Source organism: Eulemur rufifrons, chromosome 30 (genome assembly GCF_041146395.1).
Source record: "Eulemur rufifrons isolate Redbay chromosome 30, OSU_ERuf_1, whole genome shotgun sequence".
NCBI lineage: Eukaryota > Metazoa > Chordata > Mammalia > Primates > Lemuridae > Eulemur > Eulemur rufifrons.
This window is the reverse complement of record NC_091012.1, coordinates 61,768,448-61,791,458: the sequence shown is the minus strand read 5'-3', so window position 1 is coordinate 61,791,458 and position 23,011 is coordinate 61,768,448. Positions and strand designations below refer to the sequence as shown.

General features: G+C 33.1%; 1 protein-coding gene across 2 annotated transcripts in view; it reads left to right on the top strand.

Moving 5' to 3' along the window:
- COL4A5 (collagen type IV alpha 5 chain) overlaps positions 1–23,011 on the top strand; it is a 229,544-nt gene that overhangs the window by 173,818 nt on the left and 32,715 nt on the right. For both annotated transcript variants that reach the window (XM_069464364.1, XM_069464363.1), the window contains exon 37: positions 18,445–18,571. In XM_069464364.1, coding sequence (XP_069320465.1) covers positions 18,445–18,571 — 127 coding nt within the window. The remainder of the gene's footprint in view (positions 1–18,444; positions 18,572–23,011) is intronic.

Here is a 23,011-nt window from a genome sequence, read left to right as displayed (position 1 = left end):
TTTGGTTATGTATTTCCTACTAATTTGTAAAAGAACATTATAAATGGTGAAGATACATGCACTGTTACAAATGTTGCAAATGTTTTCTGCCAGTCCATTATTTATCTTATAATAATGCTTACTGTGTATTTCATCCTTTAGATATTTAAGATTTTTGCATAGGTGATTTTGTATTCATTTATTCATTCAAAAAATATCTGTTGAGTATGTATGATGTGCCAGGTACTGTTTTAGGTGCTAGAGATACAACATGAATGAAACAGACAAACTTACTGCGTACATGAAGCTTATATCTAATTAAGGAGACATACAGTAAACAAAATAAATAAGTCTATAATATGATAGAAGGTAATAAATCTTATGACAAAAATTAAAGTGAGGCTTGGGGATAGGAATTTCTGGGAACTGTTACATTTTGAAATAAGTTAGTAAGGGAAAGTCTCTCTGATAATAATTGGGCAGTGACCTCACTGCAGCAAAGGAATGAGTCATGCAAAGACCTTGAAGTGGGCACATATCTGAAATGTTTGAGGAACGTAAATGTGGCCAGTGTGGATTAAGCGGAATGAATGAGGTGAAACTAAGTAGGAGATGAGATAAGGTTGGTAATGGGTTACAGATTATCTAGGGCAGGGATGGGGAATGTTTTCATGTTTGAAGGCTGCATTAATTTATCTATAATCAAATATGGCTGTATTCAAGAAATTTCAATTAGATATACCTAAAAATGTACATTATTTTCTAAAAATCTAACTACTATGTACTTAATAATTTCAAAAATGAAAACTATTTGTTAATTTTAAAGTTAACTAACCTTTTAATGACTTTGTTGTGTCTGCTTTTTGTTGGAAGGCATTTGAATATTTTGTTGTAGCATGGAGGTCCACAGTTTCAGTTGATCCTCTAGATGCGTATCAGTCATTTGTGACCTTAAGGGTGTCTTGATTTGGGTTAGGTAGGAGAATGTAGATTCACAGCAATAAGTCATTGAAAACCAAGAAAGCATTCTTTGGGCATGTTGCCTAAGGCATGGATATTCTACTGCATTTTTCCATATTTCAATTGGATCTTTCTTAGCATCAAACAATGACTTTAAAATCTCATCCATGGAGAGCTCAATCAATTCCATTTGTGGTTCTTTAGGTGCCTTGATGATATCAACTAGGTGAGGCTGAATGCTAATTTGAGTGTGACGTCATGATTCTCAAAGTCAGTGAACCTTTCATTATATTCTCCAATTAATAGGTTTATAACAGCTGCATATTCTTTAAATAATTTGCATATGTCATCCTGCTCATCAATGGTCTTTGCTAACTGGGGAAAATGTTCATCCAAAATTTCCTTTTGAAGAAGTGTTTTGAAAAATACAGCTTTTTTTGAAATGCTTAGATTTTTTGCCAGTTATAGTGTACAGACTTAGTTTTACCTTGCAAATAAATATTCAAGTTGTTTGATTTGATGTATCACACAGAAGTGCTGCATTCCTATAGAAATCTTGTTTCAATACTTTACATTGCTGATTCTATTCTTCATGAAATTTCACTATCTGTTCTCACAGAGATAAAATTTTGGCTAACACCTGTCCCTGCAGTAGCCAACAAATGCACTTTAGGATGATATGGAAAATCCACACTGAATACCTTGTCTTTCAACTTTAGCATGTTATGAAACTGAAGATGCCAAATTGCATTTGCATGAATATAGTTTACAATACTTATAACTTGTTGCAAAGTGTCACTTAAAATTATAGCTTTAGCACAGATATTTTGCTGATACAAGATACAATGAAAAGAAATGAGAGCATCTGGATCCGTTAATAATTTTTTTATCTGTGCAATAAACCCTTCATGTTTTCCTGTCAGGGAAGGTGTAGTCTATACATCCACTCACTGAATTTACCAAATTCAGTCCAACTTCATGGCATTTATCTTGAAAGTTGTTGAAGATATCTATTCTCCGTGTTCTGTTTGCAAGAGTGCCCAAAATGAGCAAATCTTCGTAGCAATGAAAATCTTCTGTTATGACCCAAATGAAGCATAAAACCTGTGCTGAGTCAGTAGTATCAGTTGATTCATCCAAAGCGATCGAACACTGTGTATCTTCCTTTTGAAGTATCCCATGAAGTTGTTCTGTTAAGTTGAAGGCTAATTTGTGCTGCTGGTCAGTTATGGTTCTCCTTGAAAGAGGCAGTTGTTTGTATTTTGAAATGTTATTGGGGTATTAAGTGTACTACAACATCAACAATGCATCTTTCACAATTTCTATATCACTGAATGGCTTCCCTTTCCCCACCCCACCCCCCAGTATATAAGTTGCTTTGTAAGTTTGTTTGGTGGCATTATTTCCGGATCTTATTGCTGCTTCAAAGAATTGTCTTTGCTTTTGATTTTTGTCTTTTAATTTCTGCAATACAACCTTTCATGCCTCTCCCTCTAATTTAAAATATTTGTGGTCCTTATGAGTGTTATAATGCTGATGAGCATTGAATTTCTTTAATGTTGATATTGCAGTATCACAAAGAAAGCAAATCATCTTATCTTTAGCGGAAACAAGATAATATTGCTATTCCCAATCATCATTAAAAAATGTGTTTTCTTCCTTCAGCATCCTCTTGGTCTTCTTTGACATGATAGGCTGTTAAGCAGACAGAATTAAAAAGTACTGTCGAGCTGTGCAACTATTCACAAATTTCACTTCAAACAAAAACAGTGCACTGTTGTCAAAAGCTGGTAACAGACTGGTGTACTCAACCCCCATATACTGTCGCCAGCCAGCCTCGTGTGGTAGTGGCACCAGTCAGGCGGGAGAAGTTAGAACTAAATCATGAGCGTAGCAGCATCAATTTAGTCCTTATGGCTTCCTAATACTCTAACTGTGCTGGTCAATCTGGGAGGATTATTTTATTGAAACTTATTTTATTCTTTGGTATTTTAAATGCCTTCATCTTAAAAATAAAAATTTATTAATAAAAATAAAATAATTTGCTCTATAAAATTTGGATTCAGTCAAAAGGCCACACTTAAGGACCTAGAAAGCCACATGTGGTGAGAAGGCCACAGGTTCCCAACCCTGAGCTAGGGCCTTATGGGTCATAGTAAGGGCTTTTATTTCTGAGTGAAATAGGGAGCCAAAGGAAAGAGTAAAATGATTATACATTAATTTTAAGAAATATTGCAGCTCCTGTTTTGGAAATAGATCATAAAAGGAACAAGGGTGGAAGCACTGACACCAGTTATGGTGTTTAAATAATACAGGTTAGAGGTATTCATGACTTGGATCAGAGTGGTGGCAGTGGAAGTAATAAGAAATGGTCAGATTCTGAATATATATTATGAGTCAAGCCAGGAAGATTTGCTTATGGAACATGAGAGAAAATGAGATGTTGAGAATGACCCCAAAGTTTTTATCCTGAGCAACTGGAAGAGTGGAGTTGCTACATGTGGAAATAGGAAAGATTTTGGAAGAACCAGGTTTGGTGAGAAAGATCAGGAGCATAGTTTTCTGATTGTTTATATTTTGTTGCTGAAATAGGAAATTCATCAACTGAGGGGGAAGAAGGAGAAATAGGTAAGGGAAGTTTAAGGCCTGGGTTTTTAAAAAAAAATTTAAAAGAAGAAGACATATATCTGAAGATTATAAAAATAGACTTATGTCTTTCTTGCAGTATTTTCATGATTTTATAATAAATTTTCATCTTTAATGCATCTGAATTTTTTTGTATGTTGTGTAAGGTGAGGATCTAACTTTATTTTTTTTAAACAAATATCCAATTGACACAACCCCATTTATTACACACTCTATTCTTTACTCACTGATTTAAAATTCCATTTAAAAAAATTTCTAAATTTGTTCATGCATATTTTTTCTGGAATGAGTGAATTTTAACATTTATATCATCAAACCAAAATAACTATAATAAATCATTTCTGAATTTATAATGGATGGTAGCAGAAAAATATGTTTCATTTGGTAAATGTCCAAGGTATATTCAACTCTTCAAGCAAGAGGCTTTTAGTTTTTCTATTTTTTTAAAGAGACAGGATATCACTGTGTTGTGTAGTGTGGACTTGAACTCCCAGGCTCCAGTGATCCTCCTGCCCTCAGCCTCCTGAGTAGCTGGAGCTACAGGCACACTACTACCACACCTGGCTTAACTTTTAGTTTTTCTATGTGGCCTACAAGTATATTTCAATAAACGAACTCTACATTAAATTTGGAAATTTACAGAGCTGATAAAACAAGGAAATGTAAAGGAGCCTGTTGTTTCTTTCAGATGGCATTATTATATCTTAGAATGGTGACGTGTTGAAAAAATAATGTTTTATATTTCAGTTCTGTTAGGCAACAGCAATCCTTGCTTTGCACAGAAATTTCAGTTTCCATGACTTAGTTAAATAACACTGATCCACAATAACATGGTTTAAGTGTTAGTGGTATATTAGCTCTTCAGTCCATAAATCACCACATAAATAACAGATGTGCATCATGATCAGTGAATAGTCATTTTACTTCCTTCAAATTCTATCAGTGATTAGTCACCATGCATCTGTTCAGTTCATGCACTGACAGCAAAGCATATAGTTGTGTTGCCTCCTTGTCTCCCAGTGATATACCAATGTAGCATTTTACAAAAATGGATAATCGAAAGAGAAAACTGGCCAACAAAGAAGAAAGTGCAGCAAAAAAAAAAAAAAAAAAAGGAAAGTGATAACCCTGGAAGTGAGATTTGAATTTAATGTGAATGGAGTTATAGAAGAAACAGCCAACCATAAGAATGTAGATACTGTCACCATTTGAAAGACTCTAGGTGTGTAGCCAAGGGACTTAGTGAAGGCAAACTTACTAATATAAATGAGGAAAGTGACACTGATGAAAAGGATGAAGATGTCACAGAGGAAGTGTCACCATCAAAAAATCTTCACATTAAAGGAAATCTTGGAGATATTTCACAAGTTTTAAAGTGTAAAGGTTAAAATGTTGAAAAGTGATCCAAGTTTAGAAAGCAGTGTGACAATTTCTATGCTAAGGCATAGAAAAGAGATGTGTTCCATATTGTAAATTATAGGATGAGAAGAAGGGAGACAGTTTTCAAACTACCCTTGGTAAGTTTTTTACAAAGGAATAAAGCACTCTCTCAGTGTTTCTAAAATGAGTGTACTAAATAAATATTAATTTTACTATTTTTTATTTCCCTATACACATATAACTGACATTAAGAGAGATTTTAATGTTTTGACAAAAAATTTTAAAGGTCATGTAATAATCATAATTTTCCCATTGATTGTTAAGGTCACCTTACATGGTTTTGGTTTACATTTTCATTTTTACAGTCCTATGTTACCATGTAAAATAAAGAGTACTTGTATTATAAAGGGAGAGGGGAAGAAAAGTTTCAGGAAAACCTAACAGTATGATTTGGGGATGACAAGCATAAGAGAAAGATCTATAATTACTGAGTTATTAAGAAGTAGGGACAGTGGTGAAAGAGCAGATCAGTAGTTTATTTTACAAATAACACAGTTTATGTATACTGAAAACCCTGGACAGGGAGTCAGTAGGCAGAAGTTTGAGTCTTTCCTTGGTCTATATCTTCATTACCTTGTCCGTAAAATGGGTAGAAGAAGAGATATCCTACCTTTTGTACAGAGTTTTTGTGAGGCTTCAATGAGATTAAAAAATACTTTGTTAAAAAAAAGAAAAAGAAAAAATACTTTATAAATTATAAAGCACTCTGTACATATTATTTCTTTTTATCTAAAATGAAGGGGCTGAAATAGATGATGTCTAAGATTTCTTCAACTCTTAAATTTAATGACTCGGTGGAATTGTATGAATCTGTAATATTCTTTTAATATGGCATAATGGTTCTAACCTTCATTACTCCTTAAAATCTAATCATACTGCAGATTCAGTGCAGTCATAATTCTGAATAGCTTTTTTGCTGAAATTGACAAATGTATCCTAAAATCCATATGGAAATGCAAGGAACCCAGAATAGTCAAAGAAATCTTAAAAAGAACATATTTGGAGGACTCATTCTTCCATATTTCAAAACTTACTACAAAACTATGGTAATCAAGACTGTGATACTGGCATATGATAGGCATAGAGATCAATAGAATAGATTAGAATCCAGAAATAAACTCATACATTTTTGGTCAACTGATTTTCAACAAAGATGCCAAGGCAATTTTTTTTAGACAGAATCTCATTCTGTCACTCAGGCTAGAGCACAGTGGCACCATCCTAGCTCACTGCAACCTGAAACTCCTGGTATCAAGTGATCCTCCTGGCTCAGCCTACCAAGTAGCTAGGACTTAAAGGTGTGCGGCCCTATGCCTGGCTAATGTTCTTATTTTTTGTAGGAATGGTCATGTTATGTTGCCCTGACTGGTCTCAAACTCCTGATCTCAAGCAATTCTTCCTGCCTCGGCCTCCCAAAGTGCTAGGATTACAGGTGTGAGCCATCGTGGCCAGCCAACCAAGACAAAAGAATAGTCTTTTCAACAAATGATGCTGAAACAAGAGGATATCTATCTGCAGCAGAATGAATTTGAAGCCAGGCACAAAAAGACAAATGTCACATGTTTTCACTCATATGCGGGAGTTAAAAAAAAAAAATTGAACTCATGGAGATGGACAGTAGAATGATGGTTACCAGAGGCTGGGAAGGATAGTGAGGAGGGGAGGATAAAATGGGGGTGGTTAATGGGTACAAAAGTACAGTTAGACAAAAGGAATAAGATCCAGTGTTCAATACCACAATAGGGCAACTATGGTTAACAATAATTTATTGTATATTTCAAAATAACTAAAACAGTGGAATTGGAATGTTCCTAACACAAAGAAATGATAAATGCTTGAGGTGATGGATATCCCAATTTGCTTCATTTGATCATTATATGTTGTATGCTTATATCAAAATATTAAATGTACTATATATAATTGTTATTTAATTATCCATGATAATTAAAAAATTAAAAATAATTTAAAACATGAATAACTGTTGATAAGTATATTCAAACCACTATGTTGTGGCACATTCCACATATTTTGGAAATATTAAAATGAGTCATTATATGTTGATTAACTCAACCTGTATGACTGAGGCAACAGAATCTATAAAATAAAGGACCAAAGAATTAGACAATGATCCTGCCTTAAGTATCTCGGAAAGAAAGACAATATTAATCTTCTGGCTGCTCTTTGTGGGTGTTTGCTTCACTTGTGCTGAAGGCCAAGCCTCAAATCACTGAGTCGGTTTTCCTCAGAGAAATCATGAGGCAGCAGACTGGACATGACAACATGCTATATGTAATGAATGATACTCCCTGTTTCTGACCACAGCATTAAAACAATGTCATTTAATAAAAGTCATTTATGAGAAAAGAAGAAGAATGGACTTGGACCCCAACCTCATACCATATACAAAATTTAACTCCAAATACATTATTAACCTAAACATAAGAGCTAAAACTATAAAAATCCTAGAAGAAAAGATGACTAAATTCTTATGGTCTTGGGTTAGGTAATGATTCCTTAGCTATTACACCAAAAGCACAAACAACCAACAAAAAAATAAACTGGGCTGTATTAATATTTAATTTTTTTCTGCTGCAAATGAAAGTGAAAAGACAACCCATAGAATGAAAGAAATTATTTGCCAATCATATATCAGATAAGGGATTTATATCCAGAATATATTAATATAAAGAAAAGAACTCTTACAATACAATAAGAAAGCAAGTAACTCAATTTTTAAAAGCGCACAAAGTGATTAGACTTAACATACATATACAAGATATTCTATCCAACAATAGCAAAATATGCATTTTTTGCAAGTGCACATGGCACTTCTCCAGAATTGACCACATATTAGGCCACAAAACAAAACTTAATAAATTTAAAAAGGTTAAAATAATATAGTACATCCTTTCCAATCACAATGGAATGAAACTAGAAATCAACAGCAGAAGATAAACTGGAAAATCTACAAATATATGTAATTAAACCACACACTATTAAACAACCAATGGGACAAAGAAGAAATCACAAGAGAAATTAGAAAATAACTTGAGACAAATGTAAATGAAACTATAACATACCAAAACTTACAGGATCCAGTGAAAGCAATGCTAAAAGGGAAATTAATAACTGTAAACACTTACATTAGAGAAGATCTCAAATAAAAAACCTAACTTAAAAGCTTAAGGAACTAGAAAAATAAGAACAAACTAAGCTCAAAGCTAGGAGAAGGAAGGAAATAATAAAGATTAGAGCAGAGATAAATAAAATACGGAATAGACAAACAATTGAGTAAATCAATAAAACCGAGAGTTGGTTCTTCAGAAAGATCAACAAAATGAAAAAATCGTTTGCTAGATTGACTAAGAAAAAAAGAGAAGACTAAACTAAAATCTGAAATAAAAGAGAGAACATTACTACCAATTTTACAGAATTAAAAAGGATGTAAAATAAAGAGAGAACTATGAACACATATATGCTAACAAATTGGATAACCTAAATGAAATGGAAAAATTCCTAGAAAGACACAACCTACCAAGACTAAATCATAGAAATAGATTATCTGAATAGACCTATAGATAGTAAGGAGATTGACTCAATAGTCAAAATCCTCCCAATAAAGAAAAGTCCAGGACTAGATGGCTGCACTGGTGACTTCTACCAAACATTTAAAGAAGAATTAACACCATTACTTTTCAAGCCCTTTCAAAAAATCGAAGAGAGAACTCTTCCAAACTCATTTTGTGATGACAGGATTACCCTGATACCAAAGCCAGACAAAGATATTATGATAAAAAAAAAACTACAGACCAATATCCCTTATGAATATTGGTGCAAAAGTCCTGAACAAAATATTAGCATACTGAATTCAACAGCATATTAAAAAGTTTGTACACCATGATCAAGTGGGATTTATCCCTGGGATGCAACAATGGTTCAATATACAAAAATTATCAATGTAACACATCACCTTAACAGAATGAAGGAAAAACCCCCACACAATCATCTCAATTAAAGCAGAAAAAGCATTTGACAGAATCCAATACTCTTTCGTGATAAAAACACTCAACAGACTAGGAATAGAAGGAAACTATCTCTTCATACATAATAAAGGGTATGCAAGAAAAACCCATAACTAATAATGGTAAAGACAAACCTTTTCCCCTAAGATCAGGAACAAAATGAAGATTCTCGCTTTCACCACTTGTTTTTAACATAATGCTGGAAGCCCTAGAAAGAGTAATTAGGCAAGAAAAAGTAATGAAAGGCATACAAATTTAAATGGAAAAAGTAAAATTATCTCTGTTTGCAGATGACGTGATGATCTGATATGTAAAAAACACTATAAAGATTCTATACATGCCATACATGTTGGAATAAATGAACTCAGCAAGGTTGCAGGATACAAAATCAGCATGAAAAAAATCAGTTTTGCTTTTATACACTAACAATGAACAATCTGAAAAGGAAATTAAGAAATTAAGAAAACAATTAAATTCATTATAGCATCAAAAAGAATAAAATACTTAGCAATAAACCTAACCTGGTTTATACTGGCATCTGGTTAAACCTGACCAGGAGGTGAATGACTTGTACACTGAAAAGTACAAAATATTGCTAAAAGAAATTAAATAAGACATAAATAAATGAGAAGACATTCTATGTTTATGGATTGGAAGATTTAACTTGTTAAATGTCCAAAGTACCCAAGCAATCTACAGATTCAGTGTAATCCCTATCAAAATCCCAATGGCATATTTTGCAGAAATAGAAAATTCATCCCAAAAAATGGATATGGAATCTCAAGGGACCCTGAGTAGACAAAACAATTTTGAAAAAGAACAAAGGTGGAAGACTCACACTTCCCAATTTCAAAACATATTACAAAGCTACAGTAATCAAAACAGTGTGATACTAACAAAGACAAATAGACCAATGGAATAGAATAGAGAGCTCAGAGATGAATCCTAGTGTATATGGTCAAGTGATTTTTGACAAGGATTCTCAGTGGGGAAAGGACAGTTTTTTTAAAAAATGGTGCTAGGAAAACTGGATGTCCACATGGCAAAAGAATGGACTTGTACCCTTTCTTTATATCATATGCAAATATTAACTCGAAAAAGATCAAAGAGCTAAATGTAAGACCTAAAACTATAAAACTCTTTTTTAAAAAACACAGAGAAAAAGCCTCATGACATTGGATTTGGCAATGATTTCTTGAATATGACGCCAAAAGCACAGGCAACAAAGGGGAAAAAATAGATAAATTGGACTACATCAACATTGAAAACTTCTGGGCTGGGCACAGTGGCTCATGCCTATAATACTAGCACTCTGGGGGGCCAAGGCAGGAGGATTCCTTGAGCCCAGGAATTTGAGGTTGCAGTGAGCTCTGATGATGCCACTGTACTCTAGCCTAGGCAACAGAGTGAGACTGTCTCAAAAAAATTAAAAACTTCTGTGCATCCAAGAATGCTATCAACAGAATGAAAAGGCAACTCACAGAATGGGAGAAAATATTTTCAAATCATATATCTGATAAGTGATTAATTTCCAAAATATATAAGGAACTCCTACAGGTCAACAACAACAACAACAACATCAAAAAACCAAATTCAAAAATAGGCAAAGGACTTAAATAGACCTTTCTCCAAAGAAGATATACAAATGTCGAATAAGTACTTGAAAAAATGGTCAACATTGCAAATCATAGGGAAATGCAAATCAATACCACAGTGAAATATCACTTCATACCCATTAAGAAGGCTATTATAAAAAAAAAAAACAGTAAATACCAGGTGTTGGTGAGGATGTGAAGAAATTGGAACTCTTGTTCATCGTTGGTGCAGCCACTATGGAAAGCAGTATGGCAGTTCCTCAGAAATTTAAACATTATATCATATGATCCAGCAATTTCACTTCTGGAGATACACTCAAAAGAATTGAAAACAGGCTCAAACAGATATTTTTATAGCTGTGTTTATAGCAGCATTATTCACAATATACAAAAGGTGGAAACAGCGAAAGTATCCATGGACAGAGAAACGTGTAAATGAAATGTGGTATACAAATACAATGGAATATTATTCAACATTGAAGTGGAATGATACTGTGATTCATGCTACAACATGAATGAACTTTGAAGACATTATGCTAAGTGAAATAAACCAGTCACACAAAGATGAGTACTGTATAATTCCACTTATATGAGACACTTGGAGTAGTCAAATTTATAGAGACAGAAATTAGAATGGTGGTTGCCAGGGGTTGGGGGAGGGGAAAATAAGGAAATGGTCAAAAGGCACAGATATTCAGTTATAAGATGAATACGTTGTAGGGATCAAACATACAGCATGGTGACTGTAGTTAACAATACTGTATTGCATACTTGCAATTTGTTGAGAGAGTAGATCTTAAATGTTTTCACCACAGATAAAAAATGGTAACTATGTGAAGTGATAGATATGTTAACTAACTTGATTGTGGATATAAGTATGGAGTTTCAGTTTGGGATGATGAAAAAAGTTCTGGAGATTTATGGTGGTGATGGTTGTACAACAATGTGAATGTACTTTATGCCACTGAACTGTACACTTGAAAATTGTCAAAATGGCAAATTTTTTCCATTAAATCATATTTATTTTTACTTTTTAAAGCACTACACATTTTCTCTATTCCATTCTTTATGAAACTAAAAAAATAGCCTAAATCTTTTAATTTCTCTAGAAATGAATGTGTGCACAGGTAGCTTCTTATAGAAATGAAATAAATATTCTTCCACCAGGAATAAGAGCCCTGCAAGGTTCAGTGTAGAGCTTGCTGAAATAAACCTGTGACTTTGTGGTGGAACTTTATGTTTTATATCTTTTACTACAATAAAAAGCCACATAAAAGTGAAAAATGTTAATAGCCTGATTTAATCATTCCATAATGTATACATGTATCATAACATCATTTGTACCACATACATATATGCAATTATTATTTATGAATTAAAAATAAAATAAACATCAAGTAAAAAATGGGCAAAGAAATCAGATATTTCTCTAAAGAAGATGTACAAGTGGCCAATATGTATTAATACATAAAAACGTGTTTAACTTCATTAGTCATTATGTAAATGCACATCAAAACCACAATGAGATACAACTTCACACTCACTAGAATAGCCATAATCAAGACAGAAAATAACAGGTGTTGGCAATGAACAAATTGGAACCCTGTTACATTGCTGGTGAGAATGTAAAATGATGCAGCTGCTGCAAAAAAATCTTTGACAGTGCCTCAAGAAGTTATTGATAAATATAGAGTTATCATATGACCCAGCAGTTCTCCTAGCTATATACCAAAGAGAAATGAAATTGTGTTTCTGCACAGAAACTTGTATGAGAATGTTCATGGCAGCATCATTTATAGTAGCCACAAAATGGAAAAACACAAATGTCCATCAATGGATGGATGAATGGCTAAACAAATTGTGCTATACAATGGAATATTATTTGGTGATTAAAAAGAATGCAGTACTGATACATGGCATCACATGGATGAACCTTGAAAACATTATCCTGAGTGAAGTATGCCAGACACAAAAAACCACATATTGTATGATTGCATTTATATGAAATGTCCAGAATAGGCAAAATTATATAAATGGAAAGCAGATTAAGTGTTGCCAGGGCCTGGAGGGTGAGGGAAATGCGGAATGACTAATAATGGGTACAGAGTTTCTTTTAGGGGGGAATGAAAATTTTCTCAAATTAGATTGTGAATGATGGTTGTATAACCTGGTGAATATATGAAAAACATTAAGTTGTACACTTTAAATGGATGAATTATATGGTTTGTGAATATCTCTATAAAGTCATTTAAAAAGTAATTATGAACATTATTGGAAAATCCACAAGGTTTTTATTTATAAAATGTAATGTTTTCATTTTTTTAAATAACTATTTTTTAAGATTTTTAAAATTCTAGAATCCTGAGATTTAATGAACAAATGGGTGTTAGTGTTTTTCTTGCACTTAATTTTGAATACATTTTAAGTAATTTTATGTGGTGTGGTTACTAGAACTGCACATATATGCTAGTATGACATAGCATGATTTTATGAGACATGTTTTATCTCTATTGTTTCATTAGCATTTTGAGCCACTTTGGGGTAGGTACCTTGGGTTGATGTTTGGAACAATTTGCTATCACTCCTTCCTTGAGTGGTAAAGGATAGAGCCTATTATCTTACAAACTTAGTGCATATTATTTCTCTCTAAGTTCATCATCACTTTACACGCACTCTTTTTGAATCTCATGCGGTGTCTTTGGCCTGCTCATGCAGCCTTGAGCCATTATTTATCAGTTTGTTCCTGTTAGATTAACATTTCGCTACCTGGGATAGCTAATTAATTTGCACACTTGAAGATCTTATTGTATACTTCCTTTTCTATATCATTTACTAAAATGTTAATGGTTGCTTGATGAGTATAAAGCTTCAATTATGCAAGATGAGCAAGTTCTGCATATCTGCAATACAACCTAATGCCTATAGTTAGCAGGACAGTATTGTTTACCTTTACATATGTTAAGAGGGTAGATTTCATATTAAGTTCTCTTACCACAAAGCACACACATACATACACACACAAAAAAAACCCCAAACTTTTTTGGAGGTGATGGATATGTTTGTTACTTTGTGGTTATGGTATCATGTGTGTATGCATATATCCAAACTCACCAAAATGTATACATACATATGTGTAATTTTTTTATATCAATTATATATCAATAAAGGTTTTTAAAAATAAAAGAGTGTCTCTGTATCCACTCTTTAATTTCCGTGATTGTTAATATTCTCTGTCTAAAGTAGAACCTATTTATGGCTTTGTTCAAGGTGTCATTAATCTCCAAATACAGCTAGGGCTGTAAAAACATTGACCATCATGTGAGGACCACAGCTTCCAACTGTTGGACTACTGTTGTAATATTCTTCTTGCCATAAAGCAGGATATGGTTTTTACTCTTTCTCACCAAATATTTTCCATTTGTTGTCTTTTTTCCTCGCAGTGACAATGCTTCTTCAATTTTACAATGGAATGCGAGAAAAAAAAAGATTAGCTTTCTCACCAACTTTGATGTCGTCTGTTCTGTAAAGTGGGGCAAGCCTGTAATTTTATTCTGGGTCTTAGGTGATAGCATGGAATGAAGGAGACGATGTCATTACTAAGACATAGTAGAGATTGACTATCATCCAAATACTCTGAGACGAACAATTTGAATTTTAACAACAAAAAGATATCAAATTGTCTCTTCTTCTACATGGACTGTATGTGATACAACACAGTGACCTTGAAAGCAGTTCTAATTTCAGGCTTGTCTTCCAGTGTTACTGTATTTGTTAGATAGTTTCACAGTGGTGAATTTGATTCATTAGATATACTATATTCCATTTTCAGAATTATATCAAAGCTTGACATTAGAACAAATGTAGTTGTTTGCAGCTGGGTATTCAAGTCACTTACAGCTTTTGCTATAAGTGCAAATAGATTTGGATTTTCCTTTCTCAGAGTGATTTACGAGATTCCTGGCCAGTTTGTTGATTTGCTGAGCACTTTCTTCTTTATCTCTTCTTGCTTACTTTTTTTGAAACTCATTGTTTTCCCTACAAGTGTATGAATAAGAAAAAGCTAGATAAAACCTAAGCTAGCAAATATGGGTATTTTTTAGAAGCCCTACTAAAATATACTTTCTTTTTAAGATTTACTTGGTTTGAAGGAGTAGGGCCATGAGGCTGATTAGAAGAACTGTATTAGGGGACAAGTGCTGGCTGAATTTAGAGACTGGGGTTATAGTAGTCCCCCATTATACACTTCAAGACCCCTAGTAGATGTCTGAACCTGCGTGCGTATAATACCAAACCTCATATATCCTGTGTTTTTTCCGTCTGATAACAAAGAAGGCTACTAAATGACTAATGGACAGGTAGTGTATACAGCATGGATATGCTGGACAAAAGGGATGATTAATGTCTCATGAGGGATGGACTAGGACAGCACAAGATTTCATCAAGCTACTCAGAACAACATGCAATTTAAAACTTATAAATTGTTCATTTCTGGAATTTTCCATTTAATATCTTCAGACAGCAAGTGACTAAAACCACAGGAAGCAAAACTGCAGATAAGGAGGTACTGATGTATTTGTAGAATTTAGCGTACTTTAGTTTCATAAATAATCAGGAGTTTGTCTACTGCCTTACAGGTTTACTACTAACAGAATATTAGAATTTTCTTCTTGTTTTTTATTTTGGTATATAAATTTAATTCCTTCATGAATAAGAAGAAGAATCATAACAATTCAAAGCTTTCCTATGTAAATACCTAAGATGGAACCAATTCAATCCAAAATTTAATTTTATACCTATTATGTACCTAAAAATGAGCTAAATGTTTGATTCATAAGGGTTCAGAAAAATACATATATTTCTAGCCCAAGATTCTTATTTTTTTAAATAACAGGATATAAGGAGAAAATGTATTAGTTTATGTTTTTCTATTAACTATTTTTTTTTAATTTGTATAAATTTATGGAGTACATATACAATTTTGTTACATGCATAGGTTGTGTAGTGGTCAAGTCAAGGCTGGGTATCAATCGCCCAAATAATGTACATTGTACCCATTAACTAATATCCCATCATCCTCCCCCCTACCTCCTCATCCTTCCCAGTCTCCATTATCTATCATTCCACTCTCTACATTCATGTGAACATATTTTTAGCACCCACTTATGAGTGGGCACATGTGATATTTGTCTTTCTGTGCCTGGCTTGTTTCACTTAAGATAATGACCTCTAGTTCCATCTATCTTGCTGCAAAATACATGATTTCATTGATTTTTATGGCTGAATTGTATTCTGTTAAATATGTATATTTAAATATATATCACATTTTATTTGTTCATCTGTTGATGGACACTTAGGTTGATTCCATATCTATGCTGTTGTGAATAGTGCTGAGATAAACATACCAGTGCAACAGGTATCATTTTTATATATTGATTTCTTTTCCTTTGGGTAGATACCTGGTATTGCTATTGCTAGATCAAATGATAGTTCTATTTTTGTTTTTTGAGAAATCTCCATATTATTTTCCATGGAGGCTATACTAATTTACATTCCTACCAACAGTGTATAAGAGTTCCCTTTTCTCCACATCCCTGCCAACATCTGTTATTTTTTGTCTTTTTAGTAATAGCCATTGCCATTCTGACTGTGGTAAGATGATATCTCCTTGTGGTTTTAATTTGCATTTCTCTGATGATTAGTGATGTTGAGCATTTTTTGTACTCCTGTTGGGCATGTGTTGTCTTCTTTTAAAAAATATTTATTCATGTCATTTGCCCACTTTTTAGTGGGATTTTGTTGTTGTTGAGTTGTTTGAGTTCCTTGTATATCAGAATATTAGTCCCTGTTGAATGAATAGTTTGCAAATATTTTCTCCCATTCTACAGGTTGCCTTTTCACTCTGTTGATTATTTCTTTTACTGTGCAGAAGCTTTTTAGTTTAATTAATTTCCATTTGTCTACTTTTGTTTTTGTTGCCTGTGCTTTTGAGGTCTTAGTCATAAATTCTTTGCCTAGACCAATGTCAAGAAGAGTTTTCCCTAGGTTTTCTTCCACTATTTTTATATTTTCTGGTCTTATACGTAAGTCTTTAATCCATCTTGAGTTGATTTTTGTATATGGTGAGAGATAGGGGTCCAATTTTATTCTTCTGCATATGGCAATCCAATTTTCCCACACCATTTATTGAAGATAGTGTCCTTTCCCCAATATATGTTCTTGCTGGCTTTGTCAAAGATCAGTTGGCTATAAATATGTGACTTTATTTCTTGTTTCTCTATTCTGTTCCATTGATATATGCAGGATACAAAATCAACGTACAAAAATCAGTAGTGTTTCTATATACCAATAATAATCTAAGTGAAAAAGAAGTCAAGAAAGCAATCTCATTTACAATAGCTACTAAAAAAACCTAGAAATAAATTTAACCAAGGAGGTGAAATATGTCCACAAGGAAAACTACAAAACACTGGTGAAAGAAATTGTAGCTGACACAAACAAATGGAAAAACATCCCTTGCTCATAGATCAGAAGAATTAGCATCATTAAAAGGACTATATTGCCCAAAGAAATCTATAGATTCACTCTCTATCAAAATACCAATGTTATTTTTCACAAAATTAGAGAAAACAATCCTAAAATTCATATGGAATCAAAAAGAGCCTGAATATCCAAAGCAATCCTGAACAAAAAGTCCAAAGCTGGAGGCATCACATTACCTGACTTCAAATTATATTACAAGGCTATAGTAACCAAAACAGCATGGTGGTAGTAAGAAAAGGCATTATTTTAAAAAGCTATTACCATAATACAGAAACACATGAGTCACAGATAGAAGATCTTATTCACCTAGACAAGGATATGCACTGAGTGAGGAAGGAAGCATTCAGTAGGTGATGTTAAACGCTAGCACTTTGTTGGAGAGGTCACAATCCTCGTGAGCAGCGTAGTGAACACTGTTTTAGAGTTATGGTATATGTTTTAGTTGTTATTGGGAAAAACTTGTTTTAATTGTGAAAGTAGGTATGGATTCTTCTAAGGATCTATTAGAAGAAGACATTATGTAAATATTCATTGAACAAAAATTTTTGTATGTATATGAATTGTCTCTTACCCTGAAGAAACTCTCAATGTAATTAAGGAGTTAAGACTTGCATATGTGAAACCATTATAAACATGACATAATAGGAACCTACCTTAAACTCTTAGGATAAGCTTTCTTTGTCCAGGAAGACTTCATGACAGAAGTGAGATTTTAGATATCCACTGAAGAATTGATAGACTTCCTCATGTTATAATGAAATTTACCTTTTGTAGTCGAAGCTACTGTAGCTTTTGGTGGACATGCTTATTGTAAGCAATGAATTGCATTGTAGCACAGTAGGGATGACAATCACTGGTTCTGAAGTCAAACTGTTTGAATCCAAATCCAGAGTCTACCACTTACTAAGCTGCATCTCTATACCATGAGATAGGGTTGTTAAGGATTAATGAGAACGATGCTTCTATATACTGTGGAAACAGTATGAGCTCTTGAGTCTGATAGACTTTGGTTTAGATCCCAATTCTGCCACTTACTAAAGACCTTAGGCACTTGTCTTCTCTAAGATTCAGTTTTCTCATTTGTAAATGGAGATAATAAAGCCTAACTCACAGGGCTGTTGTTGTGATTAAATGAAGCAATTTATGTAAAGCACTTAGCAGAGTATCTGATGTATTATAAAGGCTCTATAAATAATGTTATGCTCTTATAAAATCTAACTCATGTGGAGACTTCAGTTTTATCTTTTTATTCATGTTTTCAGGGTGAACCTGGTCTGCCTGGATACCCAGGAGACCCTGGTATGAAAGGTTCTGCTGGAGATACTGGTCTGCCTGGATTGCCAGGGACCCCTGGAGCAAAAGGACAACCAGGCCTTCCTGGATCCCCAGGTAATATTCATATTTTTAAATTCTTCTTTCTTTCCTTATGTACGCTAGCCAGTATCACAGAGCAACTTATTTGGCAGACTTGCATTATGTTTCCCAATCGGATACTGACTAACAACATAATCTCAAACTAGCTCTTTACCTTTTCTTTGCTCAAATTTCTTTCTGTATAAAATGAAAATGAGTAATACTGACTCAGCATGACAATATCCTGTGGACAGAGAGACTGTTTGGTGGAGCATATGTCGATCTTTGACTGTTAGCCACAAATCAATTAAGAAGCCTTACTATTTTTGTAGGTGATAATATACGCTTCCAAGTTGTAGCCTGCTGCTGATTCTCTTAGAAAGTTGTACGCAGGCACACAGCTAGTGGCTATTGCTAGAAAAATCATACAGTTCATTCAAATGGCAAAGACTGAGTCATTCAAGCAAAGGGTCTTAGCACTATAATCAAGTGGGTAGCCTAAACTAGATTATTATAGTACCTGCTTGTTTATGATTATATTTATTTATTTTTGTCTTCTGAATTGCACAGTGGCACAGATGAATGGATCTTTGGTTATCTTTTTCTTAACCTTTTTATTGACTTATAGCATTCATATTGTAAAGTACACTTAAATGTGCAAAACTATATATGGTTTTTTATTAATACCTATGTATATATCCATGAATCCACCATACATATCAAGATATTAAATAGTTCCCTCATCCCATAAAGTTTACCCATGCCCCTTCACAGGGAACCCTCCCCTGCTACACCAATGTAACCACTACTATGATTTCTATCACCATCAGTTAGTTTTGCCTGTTACTGAAATTCATGTAAGTGGAATTATACAGTGATCCTTGTGTCTGTTTTTTTTTTCACTCATTATGTCTGTAAGATTCATTTATTTTGTGGCATGTGTCAGTACTTTGTTCTTTATCATTGCTGTGTAATATTCCATTGAAAAAATGTACCACAACCAATTACCCATTCTCCTGTTGATGGACTTTTGGGTTGTTTCTAGTTTGGGACTATTATGAAAAAAGATGTGATTAAAATTCTTTTACATGTCTTTTGGGAAACATATACACTGATTTCTCTTAGACAAACACTTAGAAGTAGAAACACTGAATCATAGAGTAGGCATACATTTACCTTTAGTAGATGGTGCTAGACAGTTTTCCAAAGTGGTTTAATAAATTACAGTCCCACCAACAATGCATGAAATGTTCACTTGTTCATTTGCCCATGTCCTCAATGTCACTGAGTATTTTCAGTCTTTTAATCTATTTTGGTGGGTATGTGGAAGTATCTTACTGAGGTTTTAATTTACATTTTTCTAATGAATAACAATATTAAAATACCTTTTCATATATTAATACTTACTGGCCATTTGGATGGCATCTTTTTTAGTGTCTTCTCAAGTTTTTTGTTCATTTTTTATTGGGTTGTTTGCCCTTTTTCTTACTGATTCAGAACAGTTTTTTATATGTTCTGGACATGAATCCTTTGTTAGATACATGTATTGCAAATATGTTCTCCGTACCTCAGATTTGCCTTTCACTCTCTTAATGTCATCATGTAATGAACAAAAGATTTTAATTTTAATAAAATCCAGTGTATCAATCTTTTCTTTTATGGTTAGTGCTTTTTGTATCCAATTCAGTAAATATTTTCCTACTTGAGATTATGGAAATTGTTCTCCTAATTTTTTATAGCCTTTAGTGTTTAAACTTTTACATTTAGGTTTATGATCTGTCTTGAATAAAATATTTTTATAGTGTGAGGCAGGGGTCAAGGTTCATTTTTTTCCATACAGTTATCCAATTGCTATCCACACTACTTTTTTAAAAGAACCTAAGTTTACCCAATAAATTTCAGCCCCTCCATTGTCAGAAAACCAAATGACCAATATGTAGGGGTCTATTTCTATACTTTGTATTCTGTTTCATTGGTTTATTATCTGTTCTTGCTTTAATACAATACTGTCTGAATTATTATAAATATGTATTAAGTCTTGAAATATGGTAGTATAAGTATGCAACTTTGTTCCAGTTTTTTAAAGCTTGTTTTGGCTTTATTAGGTCTTCTGCATGAATTTGGGAATCATTCTATCAATGCTTGTCTTTGGCTATTCTAGGTCTTTTGCATGAATTTGGAAATCAGTTGATCAATTTCCATTAGAAAATACCTACAGAGATTTTGATTAGGATTGCAATAAATCTCTAGATAACTTTGAGGAGAATTAGTATTTTAACAATATTCAATCTTCTGATCCAATGGACATGTTATCTTTCCATTTATTTAGGTATTTAATTTAACAATACATTGAACTTTTTATTTTATAGATCTTTAACATCTTTCTTTAAAATTATCCCTGGAAATTTGATGCTTTCTGATCGTATTTTAAATGGTACTGCTTTTCCCAGTTCATTTTCCAGTTGCTTGTTGGAGTATATAGAAATAACTGATTTTGGAATACTGAACTTGTATGTAGGAAAATTGTTGATTTCACTTATTTATTCTAAGAGTTTATAGTTTTTTTGTTTTTTAAACTGACATCATCTCAGATTATTTTTACTTCTTTTCAGTTCTTTATACCTTTTATTTCTTTTACTTGTCTAATTGTACCAGCTAGGACCTCTAGTATAATGTTTAATAGAAGTAGTTATAGTTGACATCCTTATCTTTTTCCTAAACTCAGAGGCAAAGTGTTCATTATTTTACCATTAAAGTAATGTTAGTGCCAGAATTTTTATACATACATTTTATTAAGGAAATTCCTTTTTATTTTTAATCTACTGAGTTTTTTTTTTTTTTTTTTTTTTGAGACAGAGTCTCACTCTGTTGCCCAGGCTAGAGTGAGTGCCGTGGCGTCAGCCTAGCTCACAGCAACCTCAAACTCCTGAGCTCAAGTGATCCTCCTGTCTCAGCCTCCCGAGTAGCTGGGACTACAGGCATGCACCACCATGCCCGGCTAATTTTTTCTATATATATTTTTTAGCTGTCCATATAATTTCTTTCTATTTTTAGTAGAGGTGGGGTCTCGCTCTTGCTCAGGCTGGTCTCGAACTCCTGAGCTCAAACGATCCGCCCACCTCGGCCTCCCAGAGTGCTAGGATTACAGGCGTGAGCCACCGCGCCCGGCCCTGAGTTTTTTTTTATCGAGAATGGGTGTGAGTTTTATCAAATCCTTTTTCTGAATCTACAGAGATGATCATGGTTTTTTCTCCTTTATGCTGTTGATGTAGTGAATCACATTGACTGGTATTTTATGTCAAAACAACTTCGTATTCTTGGAATAAACTCCAAGATGTTCATGCTATATATATTATTTTTAACTATTACTGGACTTGATTTGCTATTTTTTTTTTTTTTTTTGCAATTATCTATGACCGTGAGAGGTATTGGCCTATTATTTTCCTTTCTCATAGAGTCCTTGTCAACATTTTGCTGTAGGGATTTGGTGGCCTCATGAGTTGAGAAATATTCTGTCTTTCTCTATGTTTTCTTTAAATGTTTCATGGAATTCACCAGTGAAAGAATCTGGGCCTATAGTTTTCTTTATGGAAACATTTTAAATCACAGATTCAGAGCCTTTAACAGTTATATAACTATTCAGATTATTTATTTTCATGTCAGTTTTGATAAATTGTGTTTTTCAAAAAAATTGACCATTTCATCTAAGTTGTCAAATTTATTGGCAGAAAGTTGTTGATAATTATCCTTATTTTGACTTTCTAATTTCTGCAGGATATGTAGTGAGGTCTACATTTAAAAATATTTTGACATAAGTAATTTTTGGTTTCTCTCTTTATCTTGAGAAATCTTGCTAAGCATTCATTAAGTTTTATTCATTGTTAAAAATTAACTTTTGAATATGATTTACTCTGTATTCTCTTTCATTGGTTTTTGCTTATATCTTTATTATTTCTTATCTTCTACATTCTGTGGATTTAATCTTGCTATTCTTTTTCTACCTTCTTTAGTTGGAAGCTTAGATCATAGTTTTTTCAAGTTTATCTTTTGTAATAGATGTATTTAAAACTTTAAGTTTCCATCTAAGGAGTGTTTAAGCCAAATTTTTTTTTTTTGTGCTTTCTTTATCATTCAGTTTAAAATATTTTCTAATTTTCCTGTTGATTTCTGTTTTAATCCATAGTTTATTTAGAATTGTATTGCTCAATTTACAAATACTTTGGGGCTTTTCATCACCTAGTGAAGTCATAGCTGTAGCAACATTATAGTACAATTCCTCACATTTATGGTGATGCTGGTATAAACAAAACTACTGCATTGCTAGTTGTGTAAAAGTATAGTTCACACAATTATGTATAGTACGTAATACTTGATAATGATAATAAATGACTATGTTACTGGTTTATGCATTTACTATATAATTTTTTTGCTATATATTTTAGAGTGTACAACTTCTACTTATAAAAAAGTAAGTTA